The sequence below is a fragment of the Tamandua tetradactyla genome, chromosome 1 (assembly GCF_023851605.1).
Source record: "Tamandua tetradactyla isolate mTamTet1 chromosome 1, mTamTet1.pri, whole genome shotgun sequence".
NCBI classification, from domain to species: domain Eukaryota; kingdom Metazoa; phylum Chordata; class Mammalia; order Pilosa; family Myrmecophagidae; genus Tamandua; species Tamandua tetradactyla.
Window position 1 is genome coordinate 11,421,267 of NC_135327.1, and position 19,946 is coordinate 11,441,212.

The window sequence follows — 19,946 nt, forward strand, 5'->3', positions numbered from 1 at the left end:
GGGCTGGCGTGGAGGGAGAGCTGGGCAGGACCCAGGCCTGCTTTCCACCCATCGGTTTTTAAATCTCTAATTGGGGGGCATTACTTACTCTGCAGTTCCAGTGGTTTCCATTGTAATGGGCTCTTCTGTGCCCCAGGGCCAGCCACCCTCCCTTCTTCTCCACCCTGCTCCTACATTAAAATTCTTTAAGTAAGTCCAGCTATTTCACTAGACTACATGGAGGCAAACTTTTCCAATATCTATCTTAATAACTCGCAGGGGAGTTTGTCACTTTGACTCACGACCTACGTCTCCATAAGATACGCTCTGTTTATGGGAGTGAAGTTTCTCTTGGTTCAGAGCAGCAGATAAGAGCCTCAGACATTCCCCAACCTCAAAGACCATTGTCTCATTCAAGTCCTCCCACCACAATCTACTCCAACCCCCTCCCCCTGTCCTTACCATTCCTGAAAGTGTTGGGCTCCTTCCTGCCCCAGGACACTTGAACCTGCTTTTATCCTTCCCTGAATGCCTTTTCTGAGGCTCTATACACAGCCGTCTTCTTCTTATTGGTCAAATCCCAGCTTGTGTCACATCCTCAGAGAGGTTTTCCCTAACCATGCCTCACCCCAGACCAATTCAGTCCACCGCCCGCCATTTTAAACTCCTTAGTGGCATTCAATCTGTCTCCTTCCTCAGACTTTTTCAGCACCGCAGGACAGAGACGATCCCTTTATAGCCACTTTGTCAGTCTCAGTGTGTGGCACATCATAGGGACTTGACAGATAGGTTGGCTGAACGACCAAATGAATGAATGACTAAGTGAATAAATGAATTCCAGGGTGATGACCAAAACTTGTTTTTCCCCTGAGTGGCCTAAGAACAAGTAAGGGACGTGCGACTCTTTGATGGCCAAGGAGTTGAGCAGCTTTCTTGGCCTGTCCCAGCTCCAAGGAGCCAAACCTCACTTGCAAGCTGGTGCTTCTGGGACCTGTATTCGTAACCCCTCCTTCAGAGTCATCTGCTTCCTTACTCTTTTTCTTTTAAACTTTTTATTGTGAAAAATTTCAAACATACACAATGGTAGAGCGACTTACATTAAACTTCATGAACCTCTTACCCCATCTCCTTGCTGGAGCATTTAAAACAAATCCCAGATACCATTTCATTTCCTACATACGTACTGTAGGGGGTATTGTTAACAGATAAGCACTTATTTTTTTTTTTTTAACATTACCACAACACTATGATCACATATAACAAAATAAAAACAACCAGTTCCTTTCCTATCTTAACATGTGGTTGATGTTCAAATATCCACATTGTCTCAAAAATGTCCTTTTATGCTTGGTTTGTTTGAATCAGTCTACAGAGATTGCGTTTGGTCGATATGTCTTTTAAGTTTCATTTCATCTATACTGATCCTTTCCCCTTCCTCTTCACTTTTCTTTTTAATGCTTTTATTTCTTGATAAATCTGAGTCTTTTATTCTGCAAACTGCTTCGTGTTTTGGCTTTGTCTGACTGCCTCCTTGCAGTGCTGTTTAACGTGTGCTTCCGTCCCCCGTGTTTTCTGGAATCTGATAATTACAGCCAGAAGGTGATCAAGGCATCTTCAGTTTTTGACTAGAAGCCGTAGCAGATGGTACTATGTACTCCTTGGTGTATCGCATTCTGTTGTCTGGATGTTTCTCCTTTAATGATGTTAAGATTGATCATTGGCGCATCCTGTATTTCTTAATTAACTCTCTACTTCCTTCTCGATTCCCCTTGCTATATGAACTTGTTTTACAAAATAAGTCAGTTGCTAACATCGATCACATTAAGCAGATGAGAGAGCAGAAGGTCTGATGGCAAGTGCACCGATTTAAAGCACCCAGCCCAGGTAAGAGATGTAATTTCTCCGCCTCTGTTTTCTTGATCATAAGATGGGGTTAATATTATTAGCTTTGAGAACCAACACACTGGGAATATGTTTGCAACATAATTGTTAACACAAAGCAGTAAATGCTTAACATATATTAACTCAATCATTCTAACAACCGTACAAGGTATATGCTGCTGTTAGCCTTGATATACAGATGAGGAAGAGAAGGCACAGAGAGGTTAGGTAACTTACTCAAGGTCACCCTGCTACTAAGTGGCAGAGCTGGGATTTGAAACCAGGCAGTCTCCAGAACCTTTACTCTTAAACACAATACTATGAAATACATAGCAAGTAAAGGGGAATTCCATGCTTTCCTCCGTGCTGGATGTTTGTTGAGTCATTTCAGGGGATGGGCACTGGTCAGTCCTACCCTAAGGTGGAGTAAGAGCCCCCAGTGGCCTGAGGGGGTTACATGCATTACTCTTTGGACTTTTTCAAAGTCATAATTTCTCCCCCTCTGTAAGACTGCTGCGAGGTGGGCCAGAATCAGTTTGCCAAGCTTACATGTTGGAGGGGGGGCTGAAGACATAAGGTCCCACGTCATTGTTGGGGGGGATTTGGCCTCCCCAGAAAAACTCCTCTGAAGTCCAGAGAGGTTAAGCAACTGACCCAAGATCACACAGTAAGATTGCCACTGAGCAATCTTAGGCTTAGAACCCCAGACTCTCTCAAGCCTTGGGCTACAGTGTCTGGATCCCTGAGGGCTTCCAAGCCCAGTATGGCTGCACACGACTTGGGGGGCTCTACCCCCCCCATCCAACAGACTTCTGACACACATTCAACTTGGCAAGGACTCCCCTGGGGGTGCAAACAAACAAACATGCCTGCCAAAGCTGCTGCGGCATTCAGGCTTGCCTGGCATGTCAAAAACATGCCCTTCACAATCAGTGTCACAGGCATCTAGGCCTGTTAATCTCACCCTCCCGAAGGTCTTTTGGGAGTTGACCTTTCCTCTTCTGGGCCCCAATCTTGAAACAAAAGCATAAAAAGGTGCAGGGCCAAGATCTGAGCCCAGTTCTTCTGGTTCCAAACTCAGCAGGGCCAGACGTGAAAAGAAGCCCGTGATGCTTGGTGCCTACTGTCCTGCTGGCTTCTCCAGACAGTAGCACCACTAGTGCCCTACTTTCCAGATGCGGGGAGCGAGCGTCGGAGAGGGGTGCTAAGGTAACGGGATTACCCAGCCTCACCTTTGGGCCAGGCTGCTGCAAAGGGGCCTAGCTGTTCCTGCTGTCACCTGGGAGCCTCCAGAGTGGTCTCTAGAGGGTGGCCGGGCTGGGGGCTGGGGTTTCTGAGCCCAGTGAGCCAGCCCGCAGTCTGCAGGTGCTGCTCCTCCGGGTAGGAAGGCCAAGGCAATAAGTGAAGGTGGCTGTGGGCTCCCTGAGCAGGATCTGGCGCCGATGCCCGGTGGCTCCATTGGCGCCTGGAGCCCTGGGCACGCACTAATGGACTGCGGCTGATCCCGGGACTGATTGGCAGCCAGCCCCAAGGTCCTCAGGGGATAGCTGGAAATTGTGGCCTCCAGCCTGGAGACGCTGCCCTTTTGGGGAGATACAGCAGGGCTTCTGGCTGGTCCAAGATAGGGGGGGCCTCAGAGCTCATGGGGCGAGACACAGCAGGGAGGTGAATTGTGGACCTCCAAACACTGAGATGGACAGTGGGTGGCCATCCAAGATGGTGGATATACTGGAAACTGACAAGTGCCACCTCCTCATTTCCTCTCCCTGCTGTGCCTCCCTGCCCTGCTCTCCTCTCCCAATCCCTGCCAGCATGGCAGGAGTGCCAAGAAGAGTGCTCAGTGGTGTCCCCAAATACCACACTGGATAGTGTATGATCCCAAGACAAGCAAGGTCACGGTCCCAAAGGAGCGAGAAACTAACCCTTCTGGAGACCACGGAGGCCCCTGTGCTGTTGGAAAGGGCTTTCCAGGCCCAAGGCACAGAGGCACGTGCTTGCAGGGGACAGCAAAGGGGAACTGGAAGGAGGGAATACGCCAGGGACCAGCAGGGAGGTGAGGATAGACGGCAGGCGGGGACCTGGAAAGCGATGCGGAAATCTCAGGCTTTCCCTGGTTGGCAGTAGGGAGCCATGGAAGGTTCCAAAGGCAGGGCAGAGTTAGAGGAACCCTGCCTTGCCCAGACGCATGCTCTTTCTCAAGCACCTTAGGGCGAAAGCCAGATACAGAACAGATGCATCTGACCTTTTCCTGGGACACCCAGTATATATATGTGCTTTGCACATCATCCAAATTGTATTCGTTTACCCAAAAGAGTGTGAAAAAGGCGCTTTAGGAAACTGCTATAAATCCAGTGCAAGTCACCATGGTAACCTGATTAGCAGCTAAATTAAGTTCATGATTAAGAAGAAATAAATAAAAATAACTCTCCTCCTTGGCTGGGGCTATCCACTGGGCCACCTGCGGCCAAGCAAGACGCTGAAGTTTGGGAAAGCCTGGGCCTGGCCCCCTCGAGGCAGTTGGGGAGTGGGTGAGGAGCCACTGAGTGAGTGAGAAAAGCCAGACGCCCGGTGTAAACGCCACCTCGGGGCTGATGAGTCCCCTGGCGGCCAGGCCGGGGAGAGCAGGCTGCGCTTCAGAACGCTAAAGCTACGGTTCTCAGGGCCAGGCGCCCCAGGCGTCGCTCTGATGCCCAGCAGCCTTCCTTTGTCCGAGCTCCACCTCCATGTATTGCCATCGCCCCCCCAGGGGCAGGTGCCTAAGTATTGAGTGCTGGGGATGCTAGCACGATTCAGACCTGGTCTTAGCCCTGGAGGGGGCCCAGTTTAGTGGTGAAAACAGATATGACAGGCACTTTGGGCACATGTGAAAAATACAGCGCCGGATGTCTATCAACATGCTATGGAAATATGGGCCAGCCAGGAGGACCTCCTGGAGGAGGTGATGCCAAAGGAAAAGAACATATGTATGACTGCCAGAGAGTACCTTCTTCAGGTGTGCACTCTGGGCCTTTTGTTTGGAGATGGCCGTCAGGCTGTTGGGATCCCAAGGACAGCATGAAATGGGCTGGCATCCGCTTTCTGATGAGACTGGGGAGGGGTGCATCTTCTTGGGAGCTGTGTTGTTAACATATCACAGGGGCTCAGCAGCAGCAGTGATAGGCGCAAAGGGAAAAATGACTTACCCTTCCCAAGCCTTCTCCTGGCCAAAGCAGTCTGGTGCAGTGGTTAGAGTCAAACAGGCTTTGAATCCCCCTAGTGCCATCTGCTAGCTGTGGCCTCTGGTTAAATGATTTAATTTATTTGAGTCTCAGTTTAAGCATCAATAAAATGGGTATGATTGTGATAATTGTGCCGTCTCATATGACGGTCTCATATGACATCATCTCATGTCGCTCACACATAGAAAGCACTCAGTAAGTGATTGTGCTGTAATGCCGTTATCTGGGAAGCCAGCCTTGGCCGCACGGAACGGGGAGGGTGTGGTAGCTATGCAAATGCAGCACTCAGAGCTCCTTCAGGGGAAGTTGTTACAGGAAGCATCGCTGGCTGGCAGACTCAGCTGCGGCACCTCTGGCTCCGCCAGCGTGCTTGAGCCGAGCCTGGGCTCCCTCCCAGCCGCTCCCAGCTAGTGCCTGAGCACGGGGTGGGAGAGTGGCATAGTGCTGGCCTATTCCTTCAGGAGGTAGGACTCCTCCAACAGGTGGCTTTGGGATGCCCCATCAGCCTGTTCAAAACCTAGAGCAGGGCTGTAGTCCAAGCCAATCCTGCCCTATCCCCTGTCCTGCCCTCATTTCACAGGTGTCAGCCTTGCATTGTCTGAAGGCTCTCCCTGCCTCCCCTGGCCCCACCTCCTTCATCCTTCACAGCTGTTTCCCCAATAATACCCTTGCACATCTAATCTGGGTTTTGCATCTATTTTTCAGAGGACCCAAGGTGACACAGAGGGTCCCAGAGCAAGGGCCCTGGAAATGGGTGTTGGTGGAGGTGGAAATGGGACCCAGTAGTAGGTCACGTAAGTGTCTACTGGGGGGTGGGGGTGGGGACCAGAGCCTCCAAGGACTCGGGGGAAGAAATTCTGGTCTTTTCCTATGCCCTGTCCGTGTGTGTGTGTGTGTGTGTGTGTGTGTGTGTGTGTGTGTGTGTGTGTGTGTGTGTGTGTGTGTGTGCATGCACGCATTCCTGTGTGCACAGCCCCGTGCATGTGTCCATCACTGCATTAACCATGGTGTAGAGGAACTATCTGTTCCCACCAGAAGAAGATGAGCTCCTCAATCCCAGTGTTCCTAGCACCCAGCCCTGTACAAAGCCTGGTGCATGGCAGATGCTCAAATAGACAGAAACTGAGCACCACTGGAATCTGTATGTGTCTTTAGGTTTTCTTTGAACTCATTTCGTTTTCATGTTCTGGTATTTTCAATTGCATCACATAGATATATGTGTGTACCTTTATACCCACACAGAAGGGTGACAGCAGCCCTGCTTCATGGAGGCCACCCCTGCCAGCAAACCTTTTAACCAGCCTCTATGTCACTGCTGAGCCCTCCACCATCCCCTTTCTAGAAAGGAGCTTGGCGTCTCCCGGCTCAGTTGGACTGGGTGAACTTCTTCAAGCCCTGCCCACCCCACCCCTCCTCCTGTCTCTGGCTCCCAGCTCCTTCTCCCATCCCTGCCCCCATGCTCAGCAAGATCAGGGAAGCTGCAAACTCAACCCTTACATCAAAAGGGAACTTGAAAAATACTTGGAGCAAAAACTGCTAACTGTGCATCCTTGCTCTGTGCTGGCCTGATATTAAATCAGGAAATGGCACTGAACAGCCGCTCCAAACACAGAAACGGGGCTTGTCAACACAGAAACCAAAAGCAATCTCTAATGGGCAGAGGTGAAAGGGATGTGGCAGCAGGCCAGATAAGGGGCAAAACCCAGGAAAGGGTACTCTCAGAGCCCAGAACACAGCCTGACCCACGGGCCCTGGCAGAGGTCTCCATGAGAGACAAGAAAGAATGAAGCATGGTGCTTAAACACCTTTGGAACTCTCCTCATTTCCACAGATATTTACTGAGCACCTACTACGTGCCTGGCAGTGAGTGGAAGAGATGCCTGCTTGTGTGGAGATGAGCTTCTCGCCCACAGGACAGAGCTCTCAATTTTGACAAGGATTCAAGGCCTGTCAAGTGTTGGCTCCTGCAGAAGCCTCCAGCTTTTCCCTCAGGCTCTCTGAAATAGGCCCCCCCCCCCAAGTGCCTGAGGCCATTTCAGATTTCTGTGCCTTTCTTTGGGCTACTCCCATCACCAGAGTTTATGGCATTTTTCTGTTGAGTCGATTTCTGCTCAGCCTATGAAGCCTTATTCAAGTGTCGCCTCATCTCTACTGCCTTCTCTGCCAACCCCCGACCCTGCCCCTAATGGAACTCAGGGCTCATTTATGTGGGATCCCCCAGCATTGTGGATGCACTGCCGTCAGACCTTCTCTCCAGCAGCAATGGGGGGAAGAGGCCACAGCCATCCCTGAACCCAGCTCTGGTCATAGAATGGACAGAAAAATGAAAAATCTTGATAAAATACATCATTGGCATGAGTATGGGGAAACAGATACCTTCAGAGATTGCTGATAGGAAATTAAATAGGTGCAATCTTATTAGAGGTTAATTTGACTGTGTTAACGTTGCAAATGCGCCTATCTTTCAGCCCAGCAATTTCATTTCTTGCCATCTATTCTAGAGAGATGCTTGCACATATGCAAACAGTAGCATGTAAAAAGCTGTTTGTTGCAGCATTGTTTGCAATAGTGAAGGACAGGATATAGCTTACATGGCCATCGATACAGCACTGATAAAAAACTATGGAGCATCCATTGAGCAGAATGCTATGCATTAATTTAAAAAAAAAAGTAGATCTTGATGTATTGACACAGAACGGCGTTGAGCAAAAATAAAGTTGTTGCCGTAGCTATAAATGCTAAAAACTACATTGCTGCTTTATTTTTTTACAATGAGAAAGTAGCATGGTATATTTTGTGTAGACTTCCTTTTAAAAGAAGAAAGGGGGAAGATAAAGGGATTGAGTGGACACAGCAGCTCCTGGCTGAAATGAGCCAGGCCCCTGGCAGAGCCAAGCAGCACCACTCTTCAGGGCATCCAGGCAGTGGCCCTGGACAGGTGACTGGCCTGGGAGGTGTGGGCAGGTGCTGACCCATTTTCTGTGCCCAGACACTTGCTCTCCAAGCTGTGATGGGCATGCGGTAGGGCAGCTGGACCCCTGGGCCCCAGAAAACATCTAAACAAATGAGGAGGAAAGCAAGGAGGTCAGTGGGGCAGGGTCACTCAGATCATTCAGATTTCCTCTGAGTTGCCCCTTGTCTAAGGAGGAAAGAGTAAGAGTTGGTTCAGGAATGAACTCTAACTAAGCGTGAGGAAGGGGCTGGAGGACTGAGCAGGAAAGGCCTGATGGTTCTGAGGCATCATGCTGCAAGGAGGTGTCAACGTTTGCCTACTTCATTCATTCATTCATTCATTCATTCCACAACTGTGATTGACATATGGGCACTGCACTGGCTACTGGGAATACACAGGCGACTCCAACACAGCTTCTTCCTCCAGCTCATGGTCTAAGTGTGTTTCTTGGACCCCATGCACCAGAATTTCCTAGGGAACTTATTAAAATGCAAATCCCTGGCCCCTATTCAGACCTTTATAAATCATATTGTGGCAATGAACATCTGCATTTTGTAATGATGTGTTTGAGTGGAAAACATTTGGACTAGACAAGCAAACCATTTCCTTGGGCTCCTTGTGTTAAATCACAAGTCCTCCCCTAAACCTGAGGGCTATCTTGAACAAGCTCAGAGAAGGAAGGGATCGAGGCAAAAGTCCTGCCATATGACCACTATGTGTGATATCCCTAGATGATCAGGACCTTGTCTTTGCCAGTAGGCTCTTCTCCATACCCTCAGGCCCACTTACAAGCCGGTCCCTTGAGGTCACAGAAGACTTACAGACCACCTTTTCTGCCTACATCCTTCAGACACAAGAGACGGACTCATTCTAGGGAGGGAGAATGGTTTGTGCAAAGGCCCTGTGGCAGGACATAAGGGTGAACTTAAACAAGTCAGTGAGATTGGAACATTGTGAAAGGGGAATCAGGGGATGCAGCGAGAAATGAAGCAGGAGAAGTTGGCAGGAACCAAATCATTCAAAGCTTTGAAGGCCATGCTACAGAGTTTGGTTCTTTTTCCAAGTGTCAAAAGTGTTGTATTTAAGCTGCTGGGGTGACAATGGGGGGTAAAGGCGGAATGAGCAGATCATATAACATGAAAACTTGTTCCACTGCCCCTTGGAGAAGCAGGAGGTCTGGGGCCACGGCCTCTGCAGACATCCAAGTAGAAGATAATGGTGGCTTGGCCTGGGGTAGAGAGACAGACAGAGAGCTGATGGTTGGATTGCTGGAGGTGAGGGCTTCAGCCCTCAGAGCAAAGGTGAGGTGCCAGAACCTCTGGCTCTGGGGTCACAGGCAAGGTGGGTCCTCATGAGGTCACAGGGAGGAAGCCCTCATGGACATCTGTGAGCCCTCATGGACATCTGTGAGTCCTCACGGTCACCCCTCACTGAACAGTGGCTTTGAGTGGGGCAATAAGCTTCTCATCACACTAAGCCACTTATATTTAAGACCCCTAATATTTAAGAGATGGATGAATGGGGGCTGAAGGCCAAACTCAGGCTAGAGGCAGGGTCAAGGGTCAGAATCAAGTTTAGAGGTCAGGCTGAGGCCAAGGATAAGGGAAGGATGCGAGGACAATGCAAATTTTCTCTCCTTTGGCTCACACCAGGCTTGGTTTCTCTCCCATTCCCCAGCCCCACACAGTTACCTCCCAGAGAAGGGACAGGGAAAAACAAGGGGCAGAAAGATGTTTGACCATTATCGACAAGAAAACACCACTGAACATTGCCCTTAGAATCAGTGACTCGAATGGAATCACTAATCTTGTGGAATTGACACTCCTGACCCAGAGAGCAGCTGGAGAAAAACCGCTGACATCTGGACCTGGGTCCCTGGGATGCCACCCCACCTTCATGGAATTCAGAGTGCAGGACTTGGGGCCAGAATGCTGGATAGCTTTAAAGAAACCACTACAACTCTCGGGGCTTTGGTCTCCTTTGTGTAAAAACGGGATAATCCTCCCCAACTCAGAGGGTGGTTGTGAGGACTGAATGGATATGCATAAAACTCTTAGAAGGCTGTTACCTATCTACCTCTGTGAAACAGGGACAGTATAGTTGCTTCCTCACAGAGTTGGGGGGATTGAATGAGAATGGATAAGACAAAAGGCTTTGCAAACCCCTGTGCAAATGGGAGGGGATATTATCAAATATCCCATCTATACGGGACGCTGGACTGTCCCTTCCTTGTCTAACGCAGTACTGGCCAAGAGAACTAGAATACGAGCCACGTATGTCATTTAAAAATGCTCGAGTCACATTACAACAACGTAAAAAAAAGCAGGTGAAATAAGTTTTAATAATAAATTCCCACTCCCAGGTGGTGTAGTGTAAGGGCTTTGCAGAGAGTCCAGATAACTTGGCTGCCTGCTGGGACCCGCTGGGTGCCTTGGCTGCCGACAGACGAGGGAGGACCCAGAACTCCTTTGGAAGCCCCTGGATGGAATCTGATGGTCATTGTGTGAGACAGTGGAGAGTGGACACGACAGCTATCTTTGGGAAGGGCAGTGGAAGCGCTTGGGTGGGGGCAGCATAACACTCTCACAGGGGGTCTCACAAAGGTGGCAGAGACCTCTGGCTTCCTGGAGGAGACGTGGCTCTACATCTGGGTAGTACAAATGCAGAAAGGGATACCTGCAGGTCCCCAGACTATGGCCCTTCCCTGGAAAATTCAGTCGTGGGGCCCTTGGGACCGCCGGTCTCTGCCTGGGATCTCCAGATGGCACCATCCTGCAATCAAAGGGACTCTGAGGGTGGGAGATGCTAGCCCTGCAATTCGGTGCATGCCGCGTGCTGCGCCTACCCATCCAGCACACACACGCACACACACACACACACACACACATACACACAGACCTACCTTTGCACGCCTTCCACCACCATAACCACACGCACGTGGAGACACCCACTCGTGCACCAAACACCTGCAGCTCTCCGAGAAGTCATGGGTCTACGGCGGAGCTGCGGACTGAACGCGCCGCGGGACCGTTCTCGAGTTATCCAGCAGGCTGGGCAGGGGCGGGGGACCCGGCAGGCACCACAACTTCGTACTGGGCGTTGCGCCAGGGCCCCTGCTCTCTTAAGGAGTAATCTCCTGTTTCCCGGGTGTCCGCAAGTTCCGCGGCGGTTCCCACAGCGCAGAGCCCGCTCCTTCCCTTCCTTTTAAAGAATCCCGAGATGGTGCGCCCAGGACGCATCGCCTCTGGTCCAGCCCGGGGTGGATGGGGAGAGGGGGTTACTTTTGGATAAAAATCTCAAGATTGGGGTTTCAGCACTAGAGATAACAAACTTTGTTCAATTGAGGGGCTCTGGCGGCCGCCAGTCCTCGGCTTCCCCTCAAAGGAGAACTGGGACTCCACGCTCTGCTCCTGTTTCTGCTGGCTTGCCTGGAGCTCTTTTCGCGTCTCCTCCCCTACTCCCCACTTCGTCCACCACCCCTTCTCTCTTTCTTCTCCCTGCCCTCGACCCCACCTGCCTTTTGGGGATGGTGTGCCGCTGCCGGGTGCGGCTGTCTACCCACTGGCCCTGTGCTTAGCACGCTGATCCCAAGTCCCCAGGCGCGGAGAGGCTGTGGCCCGCGTGGCTGTCCGGAGCCGAAGGCCGAAGGCCGAAGGGTTTGGGGCGCCGGGACCCCGCGGCAGGGCGCAGCAGGTGCTCGGGCTGGGGGAGGCCGGGGGGAGGTCCGTTGTCCTTTAGCGGCCTCGACCACCTGGCAGTCTGCGTGTCAAGCGTGGGAGGTGTTTCCAACATTTTTTGGTGGCGGTTGGTGGCCAGGGGTGCAGGGAGAAAAGGAAGGAGTGATCAAGTTGGACGAACGGCAAAGAAAGGTGGCTGGAGGGAGGAAACCTAGAGCCGGACAGAGGCAACCCAGTCAGAGCCCCGGGGAAGGGAGTGACCGCAAAAGAGATGGAGGCCAGGGACAAAGAAGAGGGCGCCTGCCCAGACAAAGGCCGATCCTGGAGACCTCGAAACAGCGGCAGGAAGCCTGCGGGTAGCGGGAAATTTGGAGCCATAGAGCTGGGGCCGCAAGAACGGCCAGGACTTCGGGGGTCCACACTCTCGAAACACGTTTCGTGGTCCTCGGTGGCACGGTTGAGACAGACCCGAGGGGACGCGCGGGGGACAGACACGCAGCAGGCGCAGTGTCAGTCGCGCTTTCGGAGCCCCAGGTCTCTCACTGCCCGGGGGTGAGGGTGGGGATGGGGATGGGGGTGGGGGAGGGGGCTGCTAGCCGCAGTTCGGGGTGGGGGCGGGGTGTGGGGGCGTTGAGAGATCCGGGCGTGAGTGTCCGGCCCTGACCGTCTCGAGCGGGAGCCTCAGTGCGCACAGACCCAAGGCAGTCGGCCCCGCGCAGCCTGCACGCGCTCCCGGCGGAATCGCGCTCCAAGTGTGAGCCCTCCGCGGGCGACCGCGACCGGGACCGGTCGGCGACTCCCGCTCCCAACTTTGGGCAGGGGCGGGGCAGCGACCCGGCCCAGGGTCCCAGGAGAGGAAGCAGAATTGTTTTGTGCGCAGAGCACGCATCTGGGAGAGAGTTGAAGACCGGCTCTCCCAGCATTACAGATGTGGAATCAAATCTTTCAGTCCAACTTTCAGTTAAAATATATTCGTTTTACTAAAAATAGGTGGCCCAAGACCACGCCTTACCCAAGACTCTGCGAGGGCGTAAGAGAATAGAGCGGATTTTCAGATTAGTTGGAGGCAAAACATGCACGCACACACTATCTGGCCGAGTCTGCGTGGGTGTGACCCACCTGCCCCCACTTTGCGGGTCGTGCGGGTCCCGCGCAGGCCGCGGCCGGGACTCACTTACCTAGCGCGTTCTCATCCCGCCTGTCCGCGCGCACCCAGAGCTGAACCACAGAAGGCGACGCGGGAGGCGGGTCTGGCCTCCGGGTCCAGCGAATTCACGATTTATCCGGTTTCAGCGTCTGGGCCCGGGGTCTCGGGAAGAACCCCTTATTTCTGGCCATCCTGCACAGGAGTAGGGAGGGTGCTCAGTGCAGGAGTCTTGTCCCGATACCCGGTGTGGCGGGCTCCGGGCTTCGCGTCTGCGCTCGGCGGTGCTGGCCCGGCAGCCCTGGGCTCCCTCGCCTTAGCGTGTTCACTTTTGGCCACAGGACCTTTCTGCGCGAGGAACAGCCGGCGGGCATCCCCCGAGGGTCGGGGCGCGGAGTTTAAAGGGGGCGGCCAGCGTGGGGCTTGCGGCTGAGACCAAGGACCGGACCGGGACATCTGTGCGTAGCCGGAGGGGCCCCCGTCCTGGTGCCCGGTGCACGCAGGGCTTGCGTTCTGGGCTGCTCCGGTCGGGCCAGGTCGGGAGAGCGCGCGGGTCCCAAGCGCCGTCCAAGCCCAACGCAGCGCAGCGGGCCGGGTGGCTATTCACGCTTTTGCGCCTAGTGGCCACTTGGGGTCGCACTTTATGCCTGTTTGAGCCTCTCGGCGGCGGGCTGACGCTTGGATCGGCTTTAGTGGTTACAAAACGTTCAAACAAAAACAGGGCCCGGTCCCCGGCTGCCGACAGCCTCCCGAAGCACGGCCCCAGGCTGGCCTCGACCCCAGGCCTCGGGGCGCTCGGGGCACTGCGCGTTTGGCGAAGGAAAGGGGTTCGGGGCCTTTTGGCTGATCCATTACCCACACTTTGAATCGTGTGCCTTTGGGGGTGGGGTGAGCGCGGGGAGCGGCCGGGTCAGTGGTGTCGCATCTCAGGGCTCGGTCCTTGCACCCACCGGGAGGAGAACGGAATCCCCTAGACCCTGCGGCCAAGTGTTGGGTCTGAACACAACTCTTGGAGCCCCAACCCTGACACACACGGACACACATACACACAGACACACACACTTAAATACACGCAGACCTCCAGAAACACAGGCGTGTATTGCACGCGACCCGCAGCAGCGCGGACACACGGAGCGACCCCCACCCGCGGGGGCCGCCTGGGAACAAAGGGCCCGGGAGGCGTCGTCGCGGTGCCCCTTGTGAGCCTCCTTGGGGATGACACGAGCTGGGAGTGGGGGGGGCGGTGCAAAGGGAATAAAGGGAGGAGAGGGCGTGTGGGGGTGGACGCGGCGATCCGGTCCCGGGTGGGGGACAGGGGCGCACGGGAGGCGAGCGCACGGGGGCCGGGGCCAGGAGAGTGCGGGGGGCTGGGCCGGGCGGACCGTCCCACTCGGCTCCAGCCCTCCGCCAGGCCTCAGCGGCTCCCGGGCAGCTCCGGCCGCGAGTCAGCTGACGCGGGGGGCGGAGGAGCTGTCAGGCGCGCCCCGCCCTGCGCCGCCCGGCCGCGGGGGCCGTGCAGCCATTGGCCAGCGCGCCGGGCCGCCCGGGCCCCCGCGCCCCTGTGACATCAGGAAGGCGATAAAAGGCGGCGGCGGCTCCGGATTCAGCACAGCTGCACCGCCGGGCTGCGAGCGGCTGTGAGCGAGACAGCCCGAGAGCAAAAGAGGTAGAGAGCGAGCGGCGGGCGCTCGCCCCGCACCTCCCCTCCGCCCAGCCCCGCGCCCCGCTCGCCTCTCCACCCCGCCCAGCTCGGCCCGGCCCTACCCGGCCACAGCCCCGAGCTCTCGGGCAGAGCGGGCAGCCTCGGGACTCTCCGGCGCGCAGCCGCGTCCCCAGACAAAGGCTTGGCCGGCGGCCCCGGCCCGCTGCGCCCTCGGCTCCCCGCCTCCCCGGCTCGCCGCTCTTCGCCCCCGCGCTCGGCTCGGCGCGCCCCGGCCCGCCGCAAAGTTTCCCGGGCGGCAGCGGCGGCTGCGCCCCGCTTCAGCGATGGCCGCGGAGCTGAGCATGGGGCCGGAGCTGCCCACCAGCCCGCTGGCCATGGAGTATGTTAACGACTTCGACCTGCTCAAGTTCGACGTAAAGAAGGAGCCGCTGGGGCGCGCAGAGCGCCCAGGCCGACCTTGCACGCGCCTGCAGCCGACCGGCTCGGTGTCGTCCACGCCGCTCAGCACGCCGTGCAGCTCTGTGCCCTCGTCGCCCAGCTTCAGCCCCACCGAGCAGAAGACCCACCTCGAGGACCTGTACTGGATGGCGAGCAACTACCCGCAGATGAACCCCGAGGCGCTCAACCTGACGCCCGAGGACGCCGTGGAGGCGCTCATAGGCTCGCACCCAGTGCCGCAGCCGCTGCAGAGCTTCGACGGCTTCCGCGGCGCGCACCACCACCACCACCACCACCACCCGCACCCGCACCACGCGTACCCGGCGGCCGGCGTGGCCCACGACGACCTGGGGCCGCACGCACACCCGCACCATCACCACCATCACCAAGCGTCGCCGCCGCCGTCCAGCGCGGCCAGTCCCACGCAGCAGCTGCCCACCAGCCACCCCGGGCCGGGGCAGCACGCGGCGGCCGCGGCGACGGCGGCGGGCGGCGGCGGCAGCGTGGAGGACCGCTTCTCCGACGACCAGCTCGTATCCATGTCCGTGCGCGAGCTGAACCGCCACCTCCGGGGCTTCACCAAGGACGAGGTGATCCGCCTGAAGCAGAAGCGGCGGACCCTGAAGAACCGGGGCTACGCCCAGTCGTGCAGGTATAAACGCGTTCAGCAGAAACACCACCTGGAGAATGAGAAGACGCAGCTCATTCAGCAGGTGGAGCAGCTTAAGCAGGAGGTGTCCCGGCTGGCCCGCGAGAGAGACGCCTACAAGGTCAAGTGTGAGAAACTCGCCAACTCCGGCTTCAGGGAGGCGGGCTCCACCAGCGACAGCCCCTCCTCTCCCGAGTTCTTTCTGTGAGTCGTGGCGGGTCCCGGCCCCCGCCCGAGCCCCGGTCCGGCCTCCCCGTCCCGTGTCCCCAAGCCCTGGACCTTCCCGGACCCTGTCCCTGCCACGGCCCCAGCCCTGACCTGTTTGACTTGAGGGAGAGGGAGGAAGGGCGCGCGGGCCGCGGGCGGGCGCGCGGGCAGGGACCTTGGCCAAGGCGAAAAGCCGCGCGCGCCAGCGCCGCCTCCTAGCCTCGAGCAGAGCCAGAGAGAGACGAGGGGGTGGGAGGTCCCGCAGCAACTTTTCTCCAGGCTGGAGGGCGGCGAACTCTAGTCCTGAGGAGTTGCCAAGGCCGCCCGGAGAGTCCTGGCTTTCGGAACTCTGCGTGTTAAGCCGAGGCCGCCGCCTAGCCGCCCGCAGCGCGGTCCGCCCCAGGAGGAGAGCACCGAGGAGAGGGACCCTGCGTGCCCGCAGGCGCGAGGCGAGGCTAAGCGGAGGAAGGAAGGACAAATGGACCTGTCTGCCCGGGCTCCGCTGGCTCTCGATCTCGAGACTGCGGGCCTCGGTTAGGACGTTCTCGGCGCGCCAATCTCATCAGTTTTATTGCCTGCTCGATTATATAGAAAAAAAAAAATACGAAAATCTGCATTAAAAATATTAATCCTGCATGCTGGACATGTATGGTAATAATTTCTATTTTGTACCATTTTTCTTGTTTAACTTTAGCATGTTGTTGATCATGGATCATAACCTCCTTGTTTCTTTGGGTGAGAAGGGATGGCTGTTCCGAAACTCGGGCGGCGGAGTGCGCCGTGCGGGTTTCAATCCCGGCTTGTAAATATCCGCCCCGCCAAACCGTGTAGAGAACGTGGCCGCAAGCTGAGTGTCTTGGTTTGGGCTTTTTATTCTGGCTTTTCTTTCTTTTCTTTTTTCTTTTTTTGTAAGTAAAGAATGAAAAGTTTCGGGCATTTTGCATCAGCACCAGAAAACAACTTTGTCTTGGGGCACCCTTGGAAGTTGCATGTTCTCTCCCCCTTCCCAGTCTCCAGTCAGTCCTCTTTTCCCACCCCCTTTAGTTTTCAGTTTTATTGGAGTTGAGAGAGAAGAGAAGACACGGGGCCCCATCCCCGGAGATCCCCCCACCCCCCCAGGGACCCCAGAGCATGCTTGCTCCCTGCCCTGTCTTCAAGCCAAACTGACACTCTGAACAAAAGAGGAAAGCAGAATAGTGTCTTGTTCTTAGCTTTTTATTGTAACCAGAATCACCCCAGGGTCCCTTTGCAACTCTGCGGGTCCCCTCTAATTGCAGGGACTGCAGGCCGCTGGGTGAGCAGCTTCTCCAGAACCGAGCAATAGACCTGAGCTTGCATTGACCCATCCGCCGTGCTCTGATTGAACCGTAAACCCAAACATTGGCAAGCAATTTTGCAACTTTCAAGCGCGTTCTTTAGACCAACTTACTAGTTACGTGTGTTTCTTTTCCCTGCTTCTGAGATAGCGGATGAGTTCTTGGTGGTGCCCCGCTCCTTTCCTTCGATTGTACAGTAGTTATAGGGAAGATCTGGGTGTGTTTTATTTTTGATTTTTTTTTTCTGCAGGTCAGTTAAAGGATTTAAGTTGCACTGTCAAAAATACCAAATTGAAAAGCGTATTTTTTAGTTCCCATTTGAAATCGCTGGCGCTGCTGGCCGGATGCATTTTTTGAGTTTGTATTAGTTGATAAATTAACAGTAATAACAAGATTGTATGAACCGCATGGTGCTTGCAGTTTTAAATATTGTGGATATTTGTCCTGCATCAGAAACGAGCTTCGGTTTTTACGGATTCAACTGTGTTGAAATCAAACTTGCCGCAATGGAAATTGTTTTTATTTCATGTAAAATAAGGGATCAATTTCAAACCCTGCTTATGATATGAAAATATTAAAACCTAGTCTATTGTAGTTTTATTCAGACTGGTTTCTGTTTTTTGGTTATTAAAATGGTTTCCTATTTTGCTTATTAAAACCATGGAGATGGTGTTTATTTAGAGGACTCCGTGTTTGTATGAGTTTGACTTTCTGGTCTTGCGCCTTCAAGAGTTGCACCGATTTGGGGGTATTCTCATCATCTTGGCCGATAGCAAAGCAAACTATGTCCCGGCACATCCCTCCCTTGTGTGAGTGCGTGTGTGTGAGTGCGTGTGTGTGTACGTGCCCCTCAACCGTGTTCTCTGCTTCTCACCCTAGGCGCTGGATGGGAGCTGGTTTGTGAGCCGAGAGGGTGCGGGTCTGAAAGGCCTTGGAGACTCTGGGTGTGACACAGAGGCCACCTTTGCGGGGCTTTCAGACTCCGGCATCAGGACTCCCAGGTTGCGGCCGGCAGAGCCTGGGAGCCATCGTCTTCAGGGGGAAGCAGCCTCTTCCCAGCGCTCAGTCCCAGCCGGCCCCGCAGCCCTCGCTCTCCCACCCGGGCTGCACGGCTCCCAACTTTCTCCTGCTCCCGCACGTCTCACACATCTCACAATCTGCTCAGAACCAGACCTCCTGTCCTGAGCGGAGGCCCGTCCTGCTGTGCCGAGAGCTTGTAGAAGCAGGCAGAGTCCAGTGCCAGGCCTTGGGGTGCAGAGCTCTTTAGTCAAAGGTCCCTGTGTGCGGACCTGTTCGCTGGGGCGGTGCCCTCGGGGCTCCCCGGGAGCCCGATGCTCGCAGCAGGGTACTGAGTTGCTGGACACGGAGTTCCTCGACTCCTTGCATTTGGGTTGGGGAGGGAGTGGGGCATCGTACCGGCTCAGCAGGCACCGACCAACCGTGGCCTGAAGATCCCCTCTGGGAGAGGCTTTTCTTTTCTGAGCTCTTCAGGGGCACTTCAAACGGCGGTACCTGCCTGTGTGTCCCCCAGCCCCTCTTCTCTTCCTCGCAGTTCCAGTCAGAGTCGGCCTCAGACACTTGTGAGAGGCAGGGCAGGACCCCCCAAACCCAGACGCACTCGGTGCGTCTTTGGCAACTGCAGGCTCCGAGAGGTCTCCCGTCTCCCCAGACCCCATATCCACGGAGGGGAGGCAAAGTCTTCCAGCTTTGGGGTCTCTGGCTGGGAGTCCTTAGTGTGCACTGTCAGGACCCCAATGGAGAGGTGTAGGGAAACCCAGGAGCAGAGCCTCAGCTGGGCACCTGAGCTGGGGAGAATCTGGGAGCAGGAATGGAAGGGTGAAACTAGTAGGAAATAGATTTGCCCAGGATCCCTGGATGCTTGTGGGTGGGGTGGGGGGTGGTCTAGGTGGGGTAGACAAGGAAAGAAGGCCTGGAGAAAAGCAACAAAACAAAAACTAAGCATGTGAATAGCATGCAAATAATATTAGCAGTAATTTGCTTTATATAGAGCGCCTTGGTATTGCTAGTAGGAGAGAAGTCTACGGTTCTAACTCAAATTTAATTTCAAGTCCCAGTTCATTTCACCAAACCAAAGTGGTGTCTAGCAGGGAAGGTTTTTGCTGTGGCCTGGAAGGAAAGAGGGCAGCTGAGTCTGGCTGTGCCTGTGTGTACGCAGATGAAGGAGCAGGGGGTATGATTAGCTGGGTAATTGCGTGTGCAAGTACGAATACACGCGAGCACATCCCGTGGACAGCTGTATCCCCTTTGGGGCAAAAGAAGCTTCTGCCAGGTGGACCGGCGCCTCCATGGTGGGGAGAAGCCCTGCTGCATGGCTCAGAGGCCAAGGGGGACTGAGGGTTGAGGCCCTAAACTAGGTGGCCTGATTCCCCTTGAAATCATCCCAAACGGATTGGCATCCCCTTGCCTCTCCGGGTCACCTCCACTCTGTATGTGCAAAACCTCCAAACTGGGAATGGACACAAACTCCGAAGCATGGGTCTTTCTTACCTTCGGCTCAGAGACACAGACACCCACCCAGTGACTGCCCCATGACGCCTCAGCCAGAAAGACACGGTGGCCCAGGGGGTGGAGGGTGGCCAACTGCTCCTGGGGAAGTCGACAGTCCCAGGACGTCCGCAGCGCCACACTTGAGATACAGCTGGACCCTTAGACACCCACCCTCTGGGTCCTCACCGACGTCTGCGCAGGCACTGCCAGGCTTTGCATCGACCCACCATTTGAGCACCGCGAGGCCCGGGGCACACGAGGGCGAGAGCCGTGCAGAGGCGGGAGGGCACGGCCACAGCCGGGGCCTCGGTAC

At 55.1% G+C, this 19,946-nt stretch overlaps 1 protein-coding gene and 1 long non-coding RNA gene across 4 annotated transcripts; both read left to right on the forward strand.

Annotated features, from left to right (window-relative positions):
- Positions 1-1,461: 1,461 nt before the first annotated feature.
- On the forward strand, positions 1,462-8,089 carry LOC143683475 (uncharacterized). Of its 3 annotated transcripts, none has more exons than XR_013175443.1 (3): positions 1,462-1,863; positions 5,784-5,872; positions 6,910-8,089. It is a non-coding gene; the product is annotated as an uncharacterized LOC143683475 (long non-coding RNA). The 3 variants fall into 3 exon arrangements; XR_013175447.1 differs by lacking the exon at positions 1,462-1,863 and adding an exon at positions 2,609-3,069; XR_013175442.1 differs by lacking the exon at positions 1,462-1,863 and adding an exon at positions 5,137-5,542.
- A 6,692-nt stretch (positions 8,090-14,781) lies between these two features.
- On the forward strand, positions 14,782-17,810 carry MAFB (MAF bZIP transcription factor B). The gene has a single exon (XM_077168601.1). It carries the CDS (start codon positions 14,839-14,841, stop codon positions 15,808-15,810), a length of 972 nt encoding a protein of 323 aa, XP_077024716.1. The 5' UTR covers positions 14,782-14,838; the 3' UTR covers positions 15,811-17,810.
- The last annotated feature ends 2,136 nt before the right edge of the window (positions 17,811-19,946 follow it).